General features: G+C 40.0%; 1 protein-coding gene and 2 long non-coding RNA genes across 3 annotated transcripts; all 3 read right to left on the bottom strand.

Annotated features, from left to right (window-relative positions):
* Nucleotides 1–254: 254 nt before the first annotated feature.
* On the bottom strand, nt 255–2,426 carry LOC124260767. Its single transcript, XR_006894167.1, has 3 exons — nt 2,372–2,426; nt 1,297–1,410; nt 255–327 (listed from the first exon to the last, which is right to left on the bottom strand). It is a non-coding gene; the product is annotated as an uncharacterized LOC124260767 (long non-coding RNA).
* Nucleotides 2,427–8,022: 5,596 nt separating this feature from the next.
* On the bottom strand, nt 8,023–12,420 carry LOC124260766. The gene is made up of 2 exons (XR_006894166.1): nt 12,220–12,420; nt 8,023–8,463 (listed from the first exon to the last, which is right to left on the bottom strand). It is a non-coding gene; the product is annotated as an uncharacterized LOC124260766 (long non-coding RNA).
* A 6,267-nt stretch (nt 12,421–18,687) lies between these two features.
* Nucleotides 18,688–21,614, bottom strand: LOC124260765. The gene is made up of 2 exons (XM_046695082.1): nt 21,598–21,614; nt 18,688–19,504 (listed from the first exon to the last, which is right to left on the bottom strand). Exons 1-2 carry the CDS (start codon nt 21,612–21,614, stop codon nt 18,688–18,690), a joined length of 834 nt encoding a protein of 277 aa, XP_046551038.1.
* Between the last annotated feature and the right edge of the window lie 3,086 nt (nt 21,615–24,700).

The following is a 24,700-nucleotide window of genomic DNA, read 5'->3' as shown; positions in this document are numbered from 1 at the left end:
GTATAGTGTGTCATGTATTGTATTGAAGCGCTCATAAAATATGACACCTCTAACATGAGTGTCTACCCTTGATGCTTGTCAGTCGTACATACATTACATGGTGTCAGAAATCCGATTCCACAGCCAACATCCGTCACAAATATGTGATATAAGCCACAGAAAGACATTGATTATGACGAATTTATAACGGTAGAAAATTTTCAAGGCAAAAACGGTGAGATGGCTAATTTAGTTGGATCAGTACCCTCGATGAATTGGGATAGTGGTGAATTACCTCGCTCTTGGAAGAAGTTTCGTTCTCACGTGGATTTCATGTTCGGCGGTCCACTGAAAGGTAAAACAGAAGCAGAAAAGTGTAATTTCTTAATGCTCTGGTCGGGACAACGAGGTAGGAACATCTACGACACATGGGATTTGAATGAAGACGACAAAAAGAAGTTGGAAGTACACTACACAAAGTTTGGAAACTATGTAAAACCAAAATCAAATCGGCTATTTTCAAGATACAAATTCCAGTGCAGAACTCAGAATCAGTCAGAAAAAATTGTGCAGTTTGTCACAGACTTGAAAACTCTTGTGAAGGACTGTTTATACACTGATCCAGAGGAGATGGTGCGAGATAGAATTGTCTTTGGAACCAATTCACCTAAAGTGCGTGAAAAGTTAATTAATAAAGGTTCTGAAATTACACTGGAGAAGGCAATAGAAATTGCAAGTACACATGAGCTTTCTCAAGAACAACTAAAAATGATGAACAGTGAAGATGCAAACGTTAATGTCCTTCGTCAATATCAGAACAGAAAAGACAACACAAGGCAGAGAGCATCCAGTACAGCTGCAGATAAACAACCTCAAAGGAGGAATGTGTGTGGTAAATGTGGATATGAACATAATAGGAAGCAAGTGTGTCCAGCTAAAGGCAAACAGTGCACAGAACAGCAATAGACACAGACTGTGATGAGTGGCAAGACAACTTTAGAGTGTTCGACAAAACAATTAGCTTCGAGTTGGACACTGGAGCCAAATGCAACGTTATTTCCACAGAAACACTGAATAGCCTTGGCATAAAAACGGCTATAGAAAAGTCAAACACAAGACTGCGGTCCTATTGTGGAAATCTTTTGAAGGTAGTGGGAGCTGTATTACTGCCACTAGACTACAATGGGGAAAGTTACAATGTGAAATTCCAGGTTGTCAATGGGAAACATGCATAATTAATCGGATCGAAAACATGCAGAGAAATGGGACTTGTGACAAGGGTTAACCACGCAGTGGTGGAACAAATTGGTACCATACCTGAAGATGTTCTTCAAGAACACCCTACATTGTTCAAAGGTCTAGGTTTCTTCGCTGGAGAATACACAATCAAGGTTGATCCGGCGATTCCACCAGTGGTTCATCCTCCAAGAACTGTTCAAGTTGCCCTGAAAAAGCAAATGAAAGAAGAATTGGACAGAATGCAACAACTCGGAGTCATAGTGAAGCAAGGAGAACCTACACAGTGGGTCAATAGTATGGTTACAATCATCAAGCCTAACAAGATTAGGATCTGCATTGATCTTAAGGACAGAGCTCCAGATAAGATTTAGCTCATGTGGGTACTGTACCCACTGTATTTTGTTGGAGTGGGTATTATGAATGTTGAGTGGGTATTTCATTTTCCGTTACCCATTGTTTTGAAATATGTGCGTATTTCAGTCATTTTACTCACCTAAGTATTATGTCATTGAGTAAAGTTACTAAGCAGGTATGTTCTGCCTTATGTCATACCTAATCAAAACCAACTTAAATATAATGGAAATGATTTCATAAAAAATCACTCATCCTATACTGACAGTACAACACTTGTCCTATACTAACAGTACAACTTGATAGCAATCGATGTCTTTTTCATTACGCTAGCGATTTTTATAAATATATCCGCTACGCATTTGTTTTAAACTTTTTGTGTATATAACATTTTAAATGCATAATTGGTACGCAACAATTATTTTTCAATGCGTAATTGGAAATTTTCTATGCGTATTTTACCCGGATACGCTGCTTATCTGGGCCTCTGAAAGGATCTCAACAGAGCTATACTCAGAGAACATTTTCCATTGAAAACTATTGAGGAAGTGATCTCAAACATGCCAGATGCTAAAGTATTCACTAAGCTGGATGTGACATCTGGGTTTTGGCATGTCAAGTTAAGTGAGGATAGCTCAAAACTGTGCACATTTAATACCCCTTTCGGGAGGTATCAGTTTACAAGGCTGCCATTTGGGATAAAAAGTGCACCTGAAGTGTTCCAGAAAGTTATGTCGGAGATGGTTCAAGACATCAACAATGCTGAAGTCATCATAGATGACATTCTAATATGGGGACGTACAAAAGAGGAGCATGTTGAAGTCCTGAAGTGTGTTCTTGATCGTACTGAAACATACAAGGTGAAATTGAGTGCAACCAAATGTGAGTTCCGAAAGTCAGAGGTCACATATGCAGGACACTTGTTGACCAGTCAAGGTGTTCTCCCAGATCCTGAGAAAGTCCGGGCAATAGATGAAATGTCAAGACCACAGAACAAAGCTGAAGTGCAGACATTCTTAAAAACATGTCCGAAGTAAGTGCTCCGCTTCGACAGTTACTTGAAAAAAATACAGAGTGGCATTGGGAACAACCTCAAGAAAAGTGTTTCCAGAAGCTGAAAGAACTGGTGACAAACACTCCATTTCTCAGTTACTACGATGAGAAACAACCTGTTGTCTTGAATGTAGATGCAAGCTCTAAAGGGCTTGGTGAGGTTCTACTCCAGAACAACAAACCAGTGGCATATGGGTCCAGAGCTCTAACTCAGTCTCAGCAATCATATGCGCAGATTGAGAAAGAAACATTGGCAAAGGTGTTCGGTTGCAAAAAATTCCATCACTATGTGTTTGGACGACACATCATTATAGAAACAGACCATAAACCTCTGGAGTCTATCTTTAAAAAAACACTGCTAGATGCCCCAGCTCAGCTTCAGCAATTCCTCATGGCCTTACAGAAATATGACATTGAATTAAAATACAAGCCTGGAAAAGAAATGGTATCAGATGCATTAAGCAGATTGTATTTGAATGAGACCTCAGAGCCTCTAGTGCCTGAAATAGACATTAACGCTGTCAATCTGCTGGCATACTTACCTGTTTCTGAAGAAAAACAGTCACAACTCAAACAAGCAACTAAAGAAGACACTGTGCTTCAAAATCTCCAGAATGTGGTGTTCCCAGGCTGGCCAAACGCCAAACAAAGTCTACCTGAAGGACTAGGTGAGAAGAGAAATGTTGGATAAAATACATGAACCACACATGGGATTAGTCAAGAGCAAGGCTAGGGCCCGTGATGTATTGTATTGGCCTGGGATGTCTTCACAAATAGAAGAAATGGTGTCTAAATGTGACAAATGTGCCCTGCATCAAAATTCTAATGCTAAAGAACCTATGATCACACCAGACTTACCAGAAAGGCCTTGGTCGAAAGTGGCTACCGATCTCTTTGAATTGAAAGGAGAACATTATCTTCTTACTCTGGATTACTTCTCTAAATTGCCTGAAGTGGTAAAGTTGGATAACTTGGAAAGTGGAAATGTGATCTCATACATGAAAAAACAAATATCCAAATATGGTGTTCCGGATGAAGTGGTCAGTGACAATGGACCCCAGTACTCCAGTTCGGATTTCCATCAGTTCAGCAAGAAGTATGGTTTTACACACACTACCAGTAGTCCATACTACCCCGTGGAAATGCACAGGCGGAAACAGCAGAACAGACTGTGAAAAATCTGATTAAAACGGCCAGTGATCCAAATCTAGCCTTACTTGGCTATAGAAACACTCCTATAGAAGAAATCTGCTTATCACCTGCACAGATGTTCTTAGGACGTAGCTTGAAAACTACTCTACCGACTGCAGCACCACTCTTGAAACCTGAATTTGCAACTGATGTCAGAGAGAAACTCCAACAGAAACAACAGAAAGAGAAATTCTATTATGACAATAGGTGTAAGGAGTTACCTCCCTTGACTCCCTTGGGTTCGAAAAGTGGGTTCCAGCAATGGTGAAAGCAAAGCATTCTTCTCCCAGATCTTACATAGTTGAGACAGCAAGTAATAAACAGTTCAGAAGGAATAGGTCACAGTGCACGTTGACCAAAGCTTTTACAAATGGTTATTCTCAAATGGATAAACAAACTACTCAGAACATCAGGCCAAGTGCCTTACAACATCAACAACATGACGTTACAACAACGGTGATGACACATGACCACAACAACCAGACCGAGTTGAAGGTGAAACCTGCCAACGATGAACCTGTTACTGTCACCAGGTCCGGTCGCACAGTCAAGCCACCACAGACATTCAGTGATGTTAATTCATAAATTAGGTATATTTTCAAGTCATCCTAAACAAGTGACTCTAACCAAGTACTATGAATTTTATAGTTTATTTGAAAAGGGAGATGTCATGTATTGTATTGAAGCGCTCATAAAATATGACACCTCTAATATGAGTGTTGATGTAAGCGGAATGTGGAGCTTGTGTCGCTTAAGAGCTAATAAAAACAAATTCCGGTCTACCCTCTATGCTTGTCAGTCGTACATACATTACATAGTGGAGAGTTATCATAACGTATACCCTGGAGATTATCGAAGATGGGCGTCACGCTGCACAGAAACTTTGACAATTTCGTATAAACATATCACATATTACTGTATTGTACCTTTTATTAATTTGCTATTGCTTGCTACGATACTATTTCCATGTACAATATGTTCTAAAAGTATTGAGCCTATGCATGCTACGAATGGACGAATGGGTGTCTGAAATTTGAGAAAATGCTATATAGTTTAAAGTCTGAATTTTTCTTTTTTTACATTCGAACAAGTGTTGTCTTTCGCTCACAGCGTTCGTTTTCATGCCCAATATCTTTCGTTTCACATCTCCTTGACACTTGGTTTTAGTGACAAAGACCATTTCTTATTTGATACTAAAATTTATGAGGAATTCAGTAATGCATTTGTCGCAGTTGAATGTAATATGCGTCTAAATACCGGCCTTCACGAAACATCATTCTAAAATTGTCACGGTAACTGTCTTAGTCTTAATCTTAGCTAAGATTTTGCTCAGAGAGTTTCATAATCCAGTCTTATCTATAATCTTAGCTAAGCAAATATTTTAGACTTAAGATTTTTTCGTGCTAAGCAAATCTTAGACTTAAGATTTTTTCATGATCCCGGGGCCAGGTAACAATTCCTCTAGGTCAAATGTTAATCATATCACTCCTTTACACCATCGCCAGAAAAAGTAGTCCCCTTTTCACACTTCAAGACGTTTATTATGTGCACACTGACTAAATCTCACAATGATGAATAAATCACAGTATTATAGCTAAAATGGACGGAATTATTGTTATAGTGACTAATTCAGGACAACCACCGTCCACTGAACCACTCTGTCTTTGTCATTAATTATGAGCGGACCGCTGCAAATGATAATGGCCCGCTGATTCCTCAACTACTGGCCATATTACCAGTCTGTTGTCAAATGAGCAGGTGACGCATCATGATGACGTCATAAATCTTGTTTCATGATCTTACAGTGTTGGGTCAACAGACCGTTGCGAGTAAGTTGTTTGAACTTACAATCCCATTTATTATGCTGTTTTGTCTTTTTTAACCCCCAGGGTGCCACAGGGATATATGTCCTTCCATGGGCGTAGCTAACATAATATAATAAAGCCCAGGCTAACACATGGTTGTTGCTAAAAAGGCTTGGCAAGCCCTCAATAGGGCCCATAAGTCTCGCGAGGCGCTACTTCCGCTACTAGATTTCCAGTAACAAGCAAAAAATACTCAAGAACCAGTTGTGGTGCCAAATTGCGCGACCGACAAATATCACCTTACTAGACCGGACCAAGTGTACTCCCATGCTTGGCTGTCATTTTGGATCATTTTTGGACAATAAGATCGAAAAAGATCGAAAAATTATTATTCCTTCAAGGATTATCGGTTCCTTAACGACAACTGACCACCATGAGTCAATTCGAAAACATATGAGTACCTTTCTTTAGCTATAATATATTTTTGACAACCAGTGCAGTTCTATCGCTGAACGTGTTTCTTTTCAGTATATGGCGGACAGTGTTTGTCAGAAAATATATTTCGGGAATCAATGACATGGTTTATTGAATTAATAAAAGTATTAATTAATATACTGCTATTCATAAAAGAGTCATGTGTTACCAACTTTATCCAGTTGAGGTTCTATTCATATTTGGGCACATTGACTCTGTCATTTCCATTTTCAATTAAAGTATGTAATTTCCAAATTAGAATATTTTGTTTGTTTAATTTGTTATTTATTTTCTAAATACATTTGTTATGCTGCAGCAATATTTTCAGTAACTATTCCAAATTAAAACTATTTTATACATATCAATATTTATATTTGTTAGGAACTATTCAACAGATATAATCAATGGAGACAATTGGCTTTATGCAATGTAAAATGCATGTGTAAACTAGTTGGTAGGCTTAACATACAATTTTACTCTCTTCCAAGTCTAAGGGATGACTGTATGCAAGTTCAGGTGACAGAATGACTCAAAGATACGAGAAATAAATTGTTTGTTGCTTTGCAAATGTGAAAGAAAATGCATTATAAATTTTATTTTGGATAGATGACAGGGATCTGCATGTGTCAAATTGTTTCTTTGCCATGCTGTAAATATATTGATAATGATATTTTGAATAAATAGCAGTTCTGGTAACATTATTTTTATTTTTTTATAAATATATGAACTTTCCCATGTATGGTGATGTTTTTATTCACACAAGAAGTCATAGTGTCACAAATCAATCAACAGCTCGACAAATAACCTCTATGGCATGGTTACAAATATTAATTATTTCGGTTACTACTGTCAGATATTCAAAACAAAAATGTGAAAACCTTCAGCCATATGAATATTCATCATGAAACAATTATTTATCAAATTATGTAAACATTATTTTAGTGGAGTGATATATAAAAAATGTTTGTTGGACAATATTAATTACACTTTGTACTAGATGTCTTGGATGTTGTGAATTATGTACTATGATCTACAGTACATGTGTGTTACTTAGTTCTTGATTATGCAGGGGTGAGGTTCTGCGGTGCTGTAAGCAAAATATGAAGCAGCACACAGCACCTTCAAGTCACAATTGGCAAAAATGCAAGACCAAATATACTCAAATATGGAGTAATCACTCAAAGACATTTCCTGTATTGTAAAATATACTGACCAATACATGGGGAAACTAAATGTGCATATATACTATGTCTTTACTGTAGATTCTGCAGACACTGGCTAATAGCAGCATGAGTATGATTACTTGTCATGAAATAGTGTTTTTCACCAATTCTTAGTAACTTATATATTCCAAATATTCTGCCAATGAGGCCAAGGTTGGTAATTGACATTCCATATTTTCCACTATACACCTAGACCAATATGTTTTAAAAAAATGGAAAAGAATAATGAGTACTGGTTATTGTGCTATGAACCAGTGTTGTAATCTTACAGCAAATAAAAACAAAGAATTTCATATTTCAACAAAAACTCCATATCATGTAGAAATACATGCCTATGCCATTGATTAAGTTTAATTTTCATTGGTAAGCATGTTTGTTCATGGAAACTGGGGTAGTAGAGTAACCTAGTGGTTAAACTGTTGACTTGTCACACTGAAGGCACGGGTTCAATTCCTCACAAAGGTGCAAAGTGTGAAGCCCATTTTTGCTCTCCCCAGCATGATGTTGCTGGAATATTGCTAAAGGCAGCGTAAAACCCAACTCTCTCACCTGAAAACCTTTGTTATATACACTGAAAATCTAATCTCATACATTCATCATTATATATTTAATGTCAAATCAATATCATGGCTAAAAGCAGAAATCTTCCAAACCATTCAATTTGTGCTTGCTTTATCCACACTTAAAAAACAATAAACAAGTTTTAGAACTATTCTACAATTTTATTCCAAAGCAAAAATTACTCATTACATATCAAACATTCTTTGCATTTCCCAGATGCTAAACCTGAAAAAATACTGTAACAGTATGAACTGGAATATTTTCATGGTCACTCATCTAAATTCTCACTGAATTATCCGAGAGTCCCAAGATGTCACAAGAAGTTCCACAACACCTTGCTGATGACAAGCATTTCCTGTTCAAGCAAGTGTCCAAAGGATGATGTGTAGGACTTTAATATGTTTTATAACTGAATATACAACACTTCAGTGACTTGCTGTTTCTTCTTTGGCAATGTATTGCTTGAACACCAGATGTTAAAAGAAATCTGAAGATCTGTTTCAGTTTGTGTTGCTCTTGATGTCAATGGTAATTGTGGTGATCTATTCCTCCTTCTTTCTCCTCTTAAAGATGTGCATCTGTTGCAACTGAAAAAAATACATAACACATGTGAGACCAAGTATGATATACTTAAAAAATGTAAACAGCTCCTTACAATGTTCACATCAAGATATTATTGATAAATTAAACATGTGGATGTTATGTTTACCTGAACATGCTGCACCATAAACAAATGCTAAATGGGTTTGTAATAATCAGGCTCATATTACAGAATACATACCTATTCAGAGCTATTGGCTTCAATCAAAGTGTGGATATAATCATCATTGTTTACACGCTATTAAATTAGTATTTAATTCATTACATTTATTTTTTTAGAATTACACTTGGAATTTCACTGCGCATAAAGTTATCTCCTGGATAATTCCAACTGCAAGATACTTTATTTACGAAAACAGTTCCTGATAAAATGTTTTATGCACAACTTTACAAATATTGACCCAAAAAAATTTTTTGTGAGATTCCAAAATAACTTTGAAAATTTTATTATATATTGTATATTTATATACATCCTATCTCACGGTATGCACCTCTCCTCTTCTTCTACGACCATGTGTGGAAACGTGCTGTAGGCTAAGTTGAATCAAATCTTACTGGCCTCTGCCCCCACTCCCACATTAGCACCTGTCAATCACTCTGTAAGCGTGGAGCTCGCTCAGATGATCATGTGACTACCTGTGCCTGTCATTCTCGTCTTGGAGCTTCCAGTAATCTGTGATGTGAGGCAGGTCGGGTGGGTCCTATCACGTGAGATAGGATAAGTATATAAATATACAATTTATAATAAAATTTCAAATTTTTAAACTTATCCTATCTCACGGTATGCAAATCTGGTATCCTACCCTCTCACGGTATAGTGGTTAAAGCGCACGCCAATCCCCGGGTTCGATTCCCCACATGGGCTGGTGTCCCCCGCGTGATATTGCTGGAATATTGATAAAAGCGGAGTAAAACTAAACTCAGTCAGTCAGTCAGTACTACCACCAGGACAAAACGCATAACCCAAGGAGGCCAGGAGAAAGCACCAACTCCTGATATGCAAACTCCAACTTGAGATGGGTTTGTTCACGTAACCCCTTGGCTTACACAGTACAAAAACTCTAGGGAGTGGGCGCTCCCGAATTAATGTGGTTTTCGGCCACAACCTTTGACAAGCAAAAGGACGCAGTTTGGCAAGTAGGCCCTGCCGCCCCACGATTTATCAGGTGACCCCAGTGAATTAATCTGGCCAGTCCCTGCTTCGAAACTACCCCCAACAGACACATGCTGGAAGGCGGTGAAAGAGGGAATAGTTCGGTTGCTCAACTAGTTTAATGTTCAGTACCAATCTCCCTAACTTACCAAAGGTGAGAAAGGACTCAGGAGCAGAACGCTTCGAAAACCATGTAGGTAATCGGAAATCAACACTTCACTGACGTAATTGCTCAGGGAGTAGAGGTCAGTAAGCGGAGTGTCGATCCTCTTTGCATGTAGCACAAAACTGGCCTCACAGTCTATCAAGTCATAACTTATGACAGTGCAGACACTATTCCCATAGGTGAGAATGATCTAAGCCCAAGAGAAAATAGTACCAAGATATGGATTACATCGATATCTTATATTAGGTACAGAGCAAAACCGACCAAGGAAGGATTGCTTTATCTGCGAACACGGGCCGATGACAATTGCTGCGCCAGGACCAAGGGGCCAAATTGATGTAGACCTTCCACCTCTGTAACCGATAGGTCCCTCAGGTAGTGTGAAGCAAACACCGTATCGGATCTCCAAAAACAGCCCTCCATGATATTCTGCAGGGAACAATTTCTGTGAAGAGCCATGGTGGAGTCTCATGAGGCTTCGCTGTCGACGGTGGAGGTAGGTCAGCAAAGGCAGAAGCAAGCAGGATCGTAGTTCGCATCCAAAATGCCAAGGTAGTACGGGAGACTTCCGAGGTGGAGGCAGTAGACAATGGAATGAACAATCTCTTACACAGTCTGCGGCGATCCTGGGAGGCAGCTAGGTATATCCTTAATACACGCACTGGGCATAAGGACAGATTCTCAGTGACATCTGGGCCCAAGATAGTGGACAACGGCGGAATCGTGAATGTGCGATCCGGCTGTCCTGGTAACTGATTCTTGGCGAGAAAATCCCACCGCAAACCAAGGAAAACTCTCGCATGTCTAGACCTTTCAAACATCAAGAGCATGCAACTTGGAAAAACGGGCAGCTGTAGCCAAGGCCAAGAGAAAGAAGGTCTTAAAGGAGACATGTTCGAAATCTTTCTCCTCCAAAGGTTCATAATCAGCTGACGAGAGATGAGCAAGTACAACGGAATGATCCTCCTAAGCTCGAGGCTGGAACTTCCGAGATTGGACAGCAAGTTTGTAAGACCGGAGGTGAGACTAGTTCAGGGACAGTGGACAGCTTCACACCTGAGGCCGCTGCAATAACCGTGTTAAGAGCAGCCAGGTAGGTAGATAGTGTAGAACCTTTGAGTTTTCTGGAGGTTCGGAGATGCTGAAGGTACTCTGCCACCATCTGCAGGGAGGCCGTAGTGGGGGATGATACACCCTTCTTCCTGCAATACGCTTCAACATTCTTCCATTTGTCATCGTAGAGTGATCTCGTAGAAGTACGATGCGCTGTAGTAATGGCAGTAGCCACCCGTTTAGAATAGCCCTTCGCCGTTAACGACTGATGTAGATGCTCCAAGCGTGCAGATGGAGCGTCAATGGGGACCAATGTAGCTGGTCGGAGTGAGGATGTACCAGGAGATCGGGTCGAATGGGAAGTGGCACGGGATTTGGTTTGGCTAGGTCTTGAAGGTTTACGAACCAACTTCTGGCCGGCCAATAGGGCGCGACCAAAAGCAGAGTCATCCCCTGAGTTGCGCACAGTTTCACTAATATGCAAGGAAGAAGGGCCACTGGCGGAAATGCTTAAATGTTCAGGTCCTCCCACGGAATGGCTAGAGCATCGAGGTCCCAAGCCAGAGGGTCCGGAATCGGTGACACAAACCGAGGCAGCTGATGGTTGAATCGTGTGGCAAGGAGATCTACTGTCGGAGTCGTCAACAGAAGGCAAAAGGTCTGGAACACCTGAGGATGTAATTTCCATTCCGTTGGAGAGGGACGACTCGGTCGGGACAGAGAATCGGCGATGACATTCTTCGCGCCCGGAATGTGGTTGGCTCGTACCAAGATGTGGAGAGACCGTTGGGTCCACTGCAGCAGTTGAGTAGACCTCGTGGACCCCATCCTGTTGATATGCCAAACCACCGCTGCGTTGTACGACCGGATCATGAGGGAAGTTGCTCTAAGACATCCTGCCAGTGACTGATTGCAAGCATCACCGCCCTGAACTCCAGAACGTTGATGTGACAGGCGCGATCAATGGGAGACCACCGCCCTGCCACTTGTTGATTAAGAAGAAGAGCTCCCCACCCGTGTAGAGACGCGTCCACATACAGGTGGTAAGACGGAACAAACGGCCCTAAACAAACTCCGTCGCAAACATTCAATTCTTCCATCCACCACAGGAGATGGGGATGGAGCTGCAGAGGTAAAGTGATCAAGGCAACAGGATCTCCCACTCTGATGTAAGGCGCCAGGAAAGAACTGTAAGGACGAGTTATAGTTGACCCCTGGGGGACAATAAAATCCCACTGTAAGATATTAAATGCAGTCAAATGATTCACCAATCTGCACACATGTCTACTCCACCCTTACTGTGCCTGCCATGCTTAAACTATGCCTGCCTTTAAATGAAAACAAAGAAATCCATGTAACAAATAAACTTACCTCGACTAATGAATGGGCCAGCCTGAAGACGACGCTGTGACAACTCTGCAGCTGTTTGGCAGGTATCCACGTGTTATTCATGCAACATTGCCTTAGTGCGTTTATAGTCTGGGCATAGTCTGTTACATGACATAGTTTTATGAGTCACACAGCGAGTGTCGAGTATGATTATCAATGGCATGCCCCATGTAACAGTGTTATCGCCATTGCCGAAAACTTTGTTTGTCACCGGAAGTACTAAACAACGTAATGTCTCGCGAAATGCCGTGACCTACTTACGGGCTCTATAGAATCTACTATCTAAATATGACGCTTTGTAACCTATCGGGCTTACACGAAAAAAATGGCTAGCTACGCACCTGCCTTCCTCTTCTACCCTCACTTTGAAGTCCAATTGTGGCAGACTCAAATATATATATATGTACATAGGTTTTAGATAGGAAGATTATATTAAGTATCAAGGTGGATGGCATTGTTTCCACTTAATGACTTACTCTATTAAACAATAAGAACACCTGTAAGAATCTTAGTTATGTTTTATACTTTATTTTACTCTTAGTCCATAGCTCTGCATAGTAAGCCTTGTAACTCTCAGTCTAACTTCCACTAATTGTCACACTGCATGCTTTCAACACTCTTTGCTCCAGCTCTCAGTCATTTCTATTGTTTTACTGATAGGCCAAGCTGGCCACAGCTTAACTACAATGTTCAGATTTTAAACTCAGATGCTGTCTTGTACTGTTGAAGGAGAGATATAGCCAGGGTCAGGGGAATTTTATGACGATTTAAGGTTGGTTCATATTGTATAAAATGTTGTATATATGGACAGTTTCTTGTTTACTATAATTAGAAATATAATGTATTGTGGCATGTAAGTCAGACTTGGTTTACTTGAAATATAATATATTTTATAAATATGTATAGTTGAACATGAACTATCAGGTCACTGTGTTATTGTGAGTATATGTATTGTTTATGTATTGAACGTAATCCTAAACGTATATCAACTAAATATTAGACAACTTATAAAAGTAATTACTAGTCCGCTTGAATGCATGACCATATGTTTGATATGTGTGATTGATTGACACATATATGTAATATTACATGTCATTTCATTTAATATACTTTCTTATATGTTCTTTCAGGCTGTTTAATAAATAGACCAGTAATAAACGTATCGGCCTCACAACTCACAGCCGTTTGTATTCTGTAATGGACGCAAACAAGGCGCTGTTATACAATAAACATTTAAATATATCATGCACACAAATATACTTCACAGTTTTGAATTCTGCGGGAAATTCGGAAAGACTTCCGCCCGTAACCCCCGTATTTTTTTTAATCATTATTGTAGGATTGACGCCCTACAAGCGTATAACAGGTATGGGGGATTTCTGGACTTGCTGCAGGCCCGTGTTTTGGGGATCACAGACAAGCAAAGCGTTGGTGTAGTTCGCCATCTTTTATTCTCTCACTCACGTCCAAACCTACCCACAAAGTCGTGACGTCACGCTTTATGACGTCATCCATGCGACGAGACAACTACTGTAAACAAACCTTGGGGTCGAATATATGACATAGGGGCCGCTGTAAGAAAATTGGCAACAATTTAATTTTGACTGACTCCAAAGTTTGTGAACACTGATGTTGCTTCCTAAACTAATGCTTATGGCTGTGACAATGTATTACTATAGTGAAACTTTAAGTATGCACAGAAACAGGAACTGGTAAACTGGCTAATAATTCAACACACACATTCATGTCCTCTAACACAAATATTCAGACTATGGTCTAGCACTGATACAAGGGAGACTACTCGTTAAGACCCATGTCTTGGAGTGAGACTACTCAGTAACACCCTTGTAATGGAGGAACTGATTTTACTGAAAAGATTATGAAATAACTTTAACAGGTATGACATCTTTTGGAACAGATGAAGATAAGTATAATGGTAAACATTAAAAATGGACAATTAAAAACCAAACAAATGTAGGCCAAATGTTTGAATTACTGCCTAGAATATGGGTAAACTGACAGGCATTACACATGCTGAGTGTAACTGAACAATTACAGATAATATCACTGGCCCAAAAGTAATGAGGTTTACAAATATCACCCATGCCGAGTGTAACTGCTCACAGCAGAAATCTAACATTAATACTTGCGGAAAGTAATAAAAACTGATCTGGTACATTACTTGCTGATTGTAATACAACAAATAGTTTGTTTTGTATGTTTCGATGGCAGCAAAGACATTGTATGATACCTGCAATAACTGCAACTTGACAAAGGGGGTGAAAATAACAAACAAAAACAGACTACAACTTCAAATTGATGAGTGTGAAACTATGTACATTATGTTAGTCTTAGACTCTTATGCATGATGGCACCAATATACTTGTGACAAGTGTCCTGATAACATACTGTACTACATAACTACATCATAGTATGGTCCCACAACATAATGCCATAACCAATACATATATTACAATGGCAAAAGTAGATAGCAGTGTAACCCTACACTTACTGACTTTGTTCTATCTGATTTTACAGTCAAACCCATTCACACAATGGAACTATTTAACTAAAATAGGACCTACTAACATACTCCATACATACACACTTGTACAAGCAGAATAGGATGTTCCAAACACAATATATCACATGTACTACTACCTCATAGAACTGGGTTAAATTTCTATCATGTATAAAGGACATCTTCAGAGTTACTAAGATCAAGTAAGTTAAGGACTGTCAGTACAAGTAGGAAAACCATCTACATTGTGATGTGACACTAACATGGGTGTTAAAAATATAACATGAGTAACATTCATACAGATAACCTGAAACATGAAAAGAATACCATTCTTACAGATTAGGAACACCTTTCCATTTGACTGAACTATAATACTGATTTTGTTTTAACTGTGAATAGAACTGAACTTGTTAACAAGTGGTGCAGATTATTTCATTTAGCTAATATTTAACTGAATATTTCAGCAATGTCTCTGGCTTTAGTTGCTGGATGTACCACATCAAATCACAGGAGGTGGTCTCTCAGTGATGGACTTTAAGGCTTTAGCATTTAGGTTTGCTTTAGAAACCCAAATGGACTGGTTGGCTGGTTCTCCAACTAAATGCACTAAATACTGCTTCTGATTGTTTACAAGTCTCTGACCCAAAACCCTTTTGACTTTAAGGTAGCCTTTACTGTCACTATCCACAGTACTAAAGCCACTAATTTCTAGAGGGTCAACATGATTAGAGTCTCTGTATCTCGACGGTTTTCGCCTGACATGAATGGGACGAACAGCTTCAAGACCTTATCCTTATCTGTGGTCTGGATCTGGTTTGAATCCATTCTTGATACAGGCTTGGTGACTACTCCATCAAGAAAGTATGGTGATGGATTAGGTTCTCGAACATAGGCCATCTTCAGTCGGTTGATATGAACAACTAGTGATTGCTTATGCTTTTTCTGTGGATCACGAATGTTCACTAAATGTGGGCTTGATATACTATCAACCACATATGGTCCAGAGAACCGATCTTGAATTTTCCTGCCAGAACCAATAGGGTCTTTAGATAAGTACACATAGTCACCTGGTAAAAGTTTTAATGGGTTTTCCTTATTTCTGGTGAGTTCTACCATTTTCTCTTTTGCTGCAGTAATGTTTGTTTTCACATTATCTCTGATTTCATCAAGAGTTTTCAGAAGTTTCTTGATGTAGACATGTGAATCTACAGGCACAGAATCGAAGTTTGTGTTCTTGGGAAAACACAGTGGGAAATTTGGTCTGCTTCCAAACATAATTTCATGAGGTGAGTACTTTAAAGATGAGTTTACACTGTTGTTCATTGAGAAGGTTACAGCTGGCAGAAACTCTTCCCAATTTCTTTTGTTGTTTTTGACATAGGGGGTCAATCTTTCAGCAAGAGTTCTGTGACTTCTCTCAACTGCACCAAGACAATGATGAGTAAAGCTTGGAGTAAACTGCTGAGGTACACACAGAAGTCTAACAACTTCCTTAGTTACTCTGGATATGAACTCACTACCTTGGTCAGAGACCAGAGTATCACACACACCATATCTAGTAAACAACTGGAACAGAGCACTTGCTACAGTCAGGGCATCCTTGTTGGCCATCGGTATGGTAACTACAAACTTGCTGAACATGTCTATGGCTGTAAACACATAAGTATTTCCCAGAGGTGTAAGGGGAAGTGATCCATATAAATCAACCTCCAAAACCTGGAAAGGAGCACTTGGAGTAGGAAGTGGGACAACACCAGCATGTGTTGGCACCTTTGTTGTTTTACGAGCTTGACAAGCATGGCAGGACTTAACATAATCTGCAACAATCTGGCCAAGTCTCTTGAAATAATACTTGTCTCTCAGTCGATCCACTGTGTCAACAATACCTCCATGGCCTGCTAATGGAGAGTCATGGTGTAGTTCAACAACAGGTTTCTGAAGAATTCTTGGAATAACAAGCTGGTAGTGTTGGGGATTTCTTTTTCTCTTACTCTTTGCTGTCTGAGAGTGGAATAGAAGATTAGAGATCATGCTGTAGTCTGCAACTTCTAGCAGCAGCTTACGGGCTTGTTTCTGGGAGTCAGGCAACAATCCCTCTGTTAGATGTCTGATAATTGGCTTCAAATCTGGGTCATTAGCTTGTAGTTCAGCTAATGTATTTTCAGTGATTAGTCCATGATCAAACAGTTCAATACTTTTTGTAAGAAGTTCATCAACATTCCTGACACAAGTAGATGACTCTTCAGTCTCAGTCTGGGTAGAGATTTCAAATGACACAAAAGATGTTGATACATTGATACAAGTGTTGCTGTCCTTATCTAAAACTATATCACTATCTGGGCATCTTTGATCATCAGAGCTGGACTGGTCACTCTCTATGGTGCTGGAAGGTTTGTTTATCAACTCATAGGAATTAAACCCACTTCTACGCTCAACCACTGCAGCACTGCTGTCTACAGATTTTGTGAAATTTTCCTCACCATTTCCATCACTCTCAACAGACTTGGGTTTAGTACACTTTACCAATCTCCTAAGCATTGATTTCTTGTATCTTGTGTGTGTTATGGGAACTTTGATATAGTCAAGGTCCTCAGTATCTGCATCATACTCGTCCTGTGAATGAACCAATGGTAGAAGTTTGCTGATGGAGGGTGCTGTTACATGATTCACTTCTGGATGCTGTAGTAAATCCCGTAAATCCTGTCCATCTGGAAATGTAATTTTTCCAGCATCATCTGGTATATATGGAAAATAAGGATCTGATTCTTCTGGGCTTGAGTGAAATGTGCTGTCAGCATCATTTGGAAAACATCTTGAAAGAGCATCAGGTACCACCATCTGCTGAGCTGGTTTATACTCAATGTCAAAGCTGAACTGCTGTAGAATGGCAAGCCATCGTTAGGTATAATGGCTCCCTTCATCTGTTTCTGAAACAATGGCTTCAGGGCCTGGTGATCACATTCAACCTTAAATCTTCTACCTCTGAGATATGAGGCACAATCAAGGATGCTGGTGACAAGTCCAAGAAGTTCTAGTTTGGTGGGTCCATAAGCACTCTGCCATGGGGACAAAGCTTTAGAACCAAAACGCACTGTTTTAACTCTTTCTTTCTCTGAAGTGTCACTTTGAAATTCATTAGCTGGATGAATCTGATACAACATGTAGCCTATACCCTTACTAGAGGTATCCACAGCAAGTTGAAATGGCAAGTCAAACCTTGGAAAGGCAAGAGCTGGTGATTTCAAGAGTGATTGCTTAATGTCATCAGCGCTCTTTGGTGCAGAGCAGTCCATTCAAACTTAACATTCTTCTTCATGAGTTTGTTAAGTGGAGCAGCCAAGATACCGTATTTAGGAATGAATTTCCTGAACCAGTTGAATAGGCCAAGAGCACTCCTCACTTCGCTAGCATTTCTGCGAACAGGATAGTTTTCTACAGCTTTCAGTCTTTCTGGGGGTGGACAGATCCCATCCTTAGATATCTCGTGACCTAGGTATATACATTTGTGCTGAGCAAAAGTACACTTTTTTGGTCCAAGTTTAAGTCCTGCTGATCGGAAACGGTTGAAGACTTCTTTCAGATCAGATATATGACTATCAAAAGTATCAGAGTAGATGACAGCATCATCAAGATAACACAGTACAGACTTAAAGGTTAAACCTCTCAAAACTTTGTCCATAAGTAACTGGAAACTGTTTGGGGCAGTAGAAAGTCCCATTGGTAACCTTTGGAAGTGATATGTACCAAAACAAGTACTGAAGGCTGTGTATTTTTCAGAGTCAGGAGAAATCTTCATCTGAAAGAATCCATATGACATATCCAAGGTAGTTATGAAATTTGGTTTCCGTTCTGTAAATGATTCAGTCAGTTCTTGAAGATCTAGAATGGAGTACCAGAAATCTTGTGTCTGAGAATTCAAGTAGCGGAAGTCACAACAAAATCTGTAGAGCTAAACTCGCTTCCTTTGTGCCCGGAACAAGTCCTTTCTTAGATTTGTTCCTCTTAGTTACTAACACTATAGGACTGGTAAAAGGAAGATCTTGTGTTTCATCCACAAATCTTATAATACCTTGCTGAACTAGTTCATCTAGCTGATGTCTCAGCACTTCTCTCTTGTCTGGAGGTAAGCGGTAAGGCCGCTGATGCTTTGGAACATAATCAGGTTTTAAGTGAATTTTATGTTCAACTAAGTGAGTCAATCCCAAAGAAGAATTCCTAGGTGTCACAAAGATGTCCTGGCAATCGTATAGGCATTCTGCAAGCTGTTTTGTCTGTCCATCAGCAAGATCCTTGGGCAGCTCAAAATTTGAGATAAAGTTATCAAGCTCAGATAAGGAACTCCCCTTTGGCTGTATTTGTTCATTGATGTCCGTATTTGTCTGCTCTGGTGGGCTGCATAAAGTAGCATGTGCACAAGAAGGGCTCTCCTCTTCAGTAGATTTGATCTCAATAGTACTGTCAAAAGCTGTAAATAGTGCTAGAATCTGACCTTTGTCAACGGAAATAGCACTATCTGTGACATTAATCAACTTCACTGGTACCTTGTGGTTCAAAGGACAACAAACAACTGTCTTTGCGACTAGGAGGTCCTTTCCTAAAATAGTTTTTGTTGGTGTGCATATGCCCTGTACACCATAACCAATAGTAGCAGGTAATTTACCATGGGTCACAATTTCTGAGTTTGCTGGAGCTGTAAATGACTTTCTACATCTGATCTTGGCACTTGATTTCCTCACTTTGCATTGGCTGAAGTCAAGTACAATAACACATGAACAGTTACAAAATGTTTGCCATGAGGAGTTGAAATCTTCAATCTCGATGTCCCCAATACTTGAACTTTCTCGTTTCTGGCAAGAACTACTGATTCAAACCCAGCTGGGATTATTGGTTTCTTGTCACAATCTGAGATGAGATCATAACACTCCTTTGACACAATGTTAATATCACTTCCAGAGTCAAGCAAGGCTGACACTTCAAGGGAGGAAAAATGAACAGGCATAAACATGAAAGTCTTACGGATGGGTTCATTTTCTTCTGCATCGCTGTCACATTGCTCTGACTGAGAAGAACAGCAATTGTCTTTTTCTGAACTGTTGGCTGATTCTTGGACAATACACTTATCTGAATTCTGACTGTTGCTAGTTGTAAACAAAATAGAGTCTGATTGAACATGATTGGAATTGGCGCTTTCGCAGATCCCAAGGGTGCGCGCCTTAGTTGCTTCCTTGTGTCTAGTTTCGCTGTCCCATGTCTTTGACAGTCACAAGCCTGCACTTCCTTGCTGAGTGACCATTTTGGTGACAAACCTGGCAAGAGAGATCCGATCGTCCCCTGAGATTGTCTGGTGAGTAAGGGGCGGTGGGGTAGCCTAGTGGTTAAAGCGTTGGCTCGTCACTCCGAAGACCCGGGTTCGATTCTCCACATGGGCACAATGTGTTAAGCCCATTTCTGGTGTCCCCCGCCGTGATATTGCTGGAATATTGCTAAAAGCGGCGTAAAACTTAACTCAGTCAGTCAGTCAGTCAGTCTGGTGAGTTACACTGTGATTTAGTGTGGCCAGTTCCTTGACACTTGAAACAGCTATCAGTGCTGGGTGTCTGATTTGTTAATCCAGCTCTTGGTCCCTGATATCTATGACTTGGCCGAAAGTGAAGAGCTGAGTTTGGTTGTAATTGTGTACTAACTTGAAGTTCATGTACAGTCTGAGACAGCTTCTGTATTTCTTCCCTTAGTGTATCCATTTCTGATCTTCCAACTGAAGCAACATATGGTAGGGTTGGCTGAAAAACCATAGCCTGAGTGCTATCACCTGCATTGGCTGGATGTTTATTGAGGCTAGTTGGATACTGTGGGAAGATTGTTGTATCAGAACGGTAACCATAAATCTCTCCCATTTTGGCTGAATTAAGGGCTGCCTGGTCACTGATAGGGTGTCCAGCTCGTACATAGAAAGCCAATCTTTCTGGTAGGCCTCAACAAATTTAGCCAATATGTCCCTGTTAGACTTGTTTAATCTCCTTCCCTTTTCAAGAATTTCTGAATGGAAAACTTCTATAGGCTGACCTTCTCTTAATTTCATGTTTGCAAAAAGTTCGGCCTCGGCAATGATAGCAGGGTTGTCATTCATGTCAAAATCAATATACTTGGTATGAAAGGCAGAACAAACATTGTACCAGTTGAATCTGCGTGTTTGTGGTAGGGACATAAACAATGTGGCAGCAGGACCGTCGAAATGGAGTTGAAATGCAGCAACCTTACGTGCATCATTAGCTGGCCCCTGAAGTTGAGCCAAAGTAGTGTAAGCTTCAAAGTCATTCAGATACTTTTCCCCATCCTCAGAAGATAGACCAGTAAATTCCCTCAACTGATAATGTTATACTCAACTGCCATTTTGATATCCTGATAGAAATCTTGCTAACAGCAAAATTTTGGATTACATCTGAGTTCTTTTCTGTCGGATATCTACACAAGACCATACGATTGAACAGGATGCATGTGGTACAAGGCGAGCTGCGAGTTGTGGTGACCATAGGATGTTAAATCTCCGTTACAGATATTCTAACAAAGGTTCACAGCTGTATTTTGCCGTCGTATTTTGCAGCCGATTTAGGGTCCAAGTAGATCTATTAATTCAGTTCTTGAAACTGGGTAGTTTTCCAGATGTAAGAAAGCAGTGACGGTAGACTTGAGACATTTTGTATCACGAATCCAAATCGCTGAAGATTTGGTCGAACCAGTCATAGGATAGAGACACGCCGAATGCCAAGGACAATCAAGGTCACGGTATAATGACAAGAATATTCATATTTGAAACGACTTTTCCCGAGTGTAAGGTTTACCTTTGCATCTCCACCATGTAGGATTGACGCCCTACAAGCGTATAACAGGTATGGAGGATTTCTGGCCTTGCTGCACGCCCGTGTTTTGGGGATCACAGACAAGCAAAGCGTTGGTGTAGTTCGCCATCTTTTATTCTCTCACTCACGCCCAAACCTACCCACAAAGTCGTGACGTCACGCTTTATGACGTCACCCATGCGACGAGACAACTACTGTAAACAAACCTTGGGGTCGAATATATGACATTATATGCCAAAGAAGATACGCCTATGTTTTTCATAAACAACCTATACCTAGCCCTAAAATCTAACCCCAAACCTAACCCTAAACCCTCGAAATAATCCTAATAAATAGCATACATTTCAAGCGGGTGTTACGGGAGGAACTCTTACCGGAAATTCTTGATACCATCCACTATTATCTCAGACAAAGCTAAAGTGCTAACACAAATTCCATCCATTTTAGCGGGATAGGGGAGTAAATTGACCTAGGGCTTCTGCAAATGATAATGCCCTGGGAAAAACAGCGTCACACCAATAGTGTAGGGATACATTCAAAGGTATTGGTGAATCGGTTTCCACGACCGAAGATGCTGATTATACGCACTCCCCTACCCAGAGTTTCATGCGGCCAGCCAGCATAGTACCTCTGCCACAGGCCAGAAAGGTGTGACGAATCGTCACCTCTTACACAGTCCATTCAATATAATGTACATATTTCGTAACTCTTATATCTTTGATGAGTCTACACATCTAATTAAACACCATTTAGTTTCACTGAGAAAATATCCTAAAACGTGTAACACTATTTCCATTTGTGTAGCGATCCTTTGTTTACATGGGTTGTACGGTTCCACGTGCTGTCATCGAAGCCTTATGGAGAGAGAGCAAACGATGCAGCCCCTTTGTTGAATAAATATGTATTGTCATAAATTAATACTTTAATGCCTTTTCAGGAATTTGTGTTACATCAGCAGAGCTACTGACACATTAGAGAGATACCAAACATATTTACATCATTCTTTGATATAGGTATCTTCACATTTGTTTAAGAGATATGGTACTTGGAATAAAGGATGTACGGGCTCTCTTAGTTTTCACAATTGCAACTTTGTAGCGGGGGCCTGAAGGGAGGAGGTTGTATTCCGAATTTAAGTAGTGAGTACGGTCAGATATAATTTTGACAGCTTCATTCACGATTTGCCGCTCATATATTGATGATAAACATTCAAATTTGACTCCAGCGATTTTACTTGCAGTGTTAACAATTTTGTCTATTTTAGATTTGAGATGAACTGAGAGAGACCCGTACCAACAATGGAAGGAAAATGTTAAAATACTCTGAATAAATGCTACATAAAAAGATGACATCACAGATGGGTTAACATTAAAAGATCTCAGTTTACGCATGAGATGAAGACGTTGTTGACACTTTTTGTATAGGGCTTCAGTGTTAGAGTTCAAGTTCAGCTTAGAGTCAATGAAGGTTCCCAGATACTTATACTCTGACACTGTCTCAACACATTCACCGTTGATTATCACGGGAAGCATTTCCATGGGTTTACTCCGAAAGTCAATTATCAGTTCCTTTGTTTTTGTGACATTTAAGAGTAAGTGGTTTTCTGCACACCAAGTCGTAAAATGATTAATGTCCTCTTTATACAGTTCTTCAAAATCAGTGTCGTTCAGTTTGCCGACAATTGTTGCATCATCTGCGAACTTTACAGTTGAACAGATTGAATTCGAGCTTGCACAATCATTAGTGTAGAGGGTGAAAAGAACAGGAGATATTACACAGCGTTGTGGTGCACCAGTGTTGGTGGTCCGTTTACTCGATACAGCCTCATTAACTTCACGTACTTCTGTCTGTCCACGAGAAAGTTTTCGGTCCACTTGATGAGGTATGAGGTGAACGCAGATGAAAAGTCAACGAAGAGGATCCTGATGTATAACTTAGGTGTCTCTAGATGTTTATAGACATTATTAAGGATTGACAGTGTGGCATCAACAACTCCTCTCCTTGACCTGTAGGCGAACTGAAGCGGATCCAGTATGTCGGCAACTTCCTGACGGAGATGTCTCAACAAGATGCGTTCCAGCGACTTCATTGCTATAGATGTGAGAGAAACTGGCCTGTAGTCGTTGAGTTCTTAAAGTTGTGTCTTTTTAGGAATTGGTACAATTTCTGATGTTTTCCAGACTGAAGGAATAACGTGTGTATTCACTGAGAATTGAAACAATCTAGTGAAAACTGTACACAGTTGAAGTCTGCACTCCTTCAACACAATGCTGTCACGGTTGTCAGGTCCTTTTGCTTTTCTGATGTTAATTCTGGAGAAGCTTTGAATGACGTCAGCTTCTGATATATGGATACAACTTTCACTATCCTGTACGACTTCACCAACTTGAGGTCTCTCATTGGAAAAGTCGTGACAATCAAAGCGGCTGTAGAAAGTTTTGAGGTCCTCAGCAAAGGTTTTATTATCCCCGGTGTTGGTTGTCTGTCGTCGCCTGCTCTTACCAATCATCGTGTTCACGCCTTGCAAGGCTTGTTGCAGATTGCTTTGCTGAAACTGTCTCTCAACTTTCTCTTTGTACGCTAGTTTACACTCACGAGCTTTGAGATTGATGTCCTTCTGTATGCATTTGAGTTTTATTTTATCTTTCTTCATGAATGCTCGTTTCTTTTCGTTTAATAAAGATTTCATTTCTTTTGTGATCCAGGGCTTGTTGTTTGGGAAAATTCTGTTTTCTTTTACTGGTATTATGTTGTTGACACAAAGGATGTTATGCTAAGTAATCACTGCGCCGGAGTGAGGATTATACGGTCGGAAATTTATAGCATTGACCAATCAGAACTCGTGTTACATACTAAGTAGAATTAGAATTCACAGTATACACAAACGACATGCACCAAAACATGTTGACTTTATGGCAGCTATGGCAGTTAATAGTCATTCTTTCGGAGACACTTACACCTTACTGTCATAATGAGTTTATGTATATTTATTCATCGTTAACATAATTATGGTGTCCTATAACTGCCATCGCGTGGCGTGTGAAAAACGAACGACGTCGCATAAAAAAGACGACATCTTGGGCAA

The sequence above is a fragment of the Haliotis rubra genome, unplaced genomic scaffold (genome assembly GCF_003918875.1).
Source record: "Haliotis rubra isolate DU_JTF1 unplaced genomic scaffold, ASM391887v1 Scf774, whole genome shotgun sequence".
NCBI classification, from domain to species: Eukaryota; Metazoa; Mollusca; class Gastropoda; order Lepetellida; family Haliotidae; genus Haliotis; species Haliotis rubra.
This window is presented reverse-complemented; position numbering and strand designations above follow the sequence as displayed.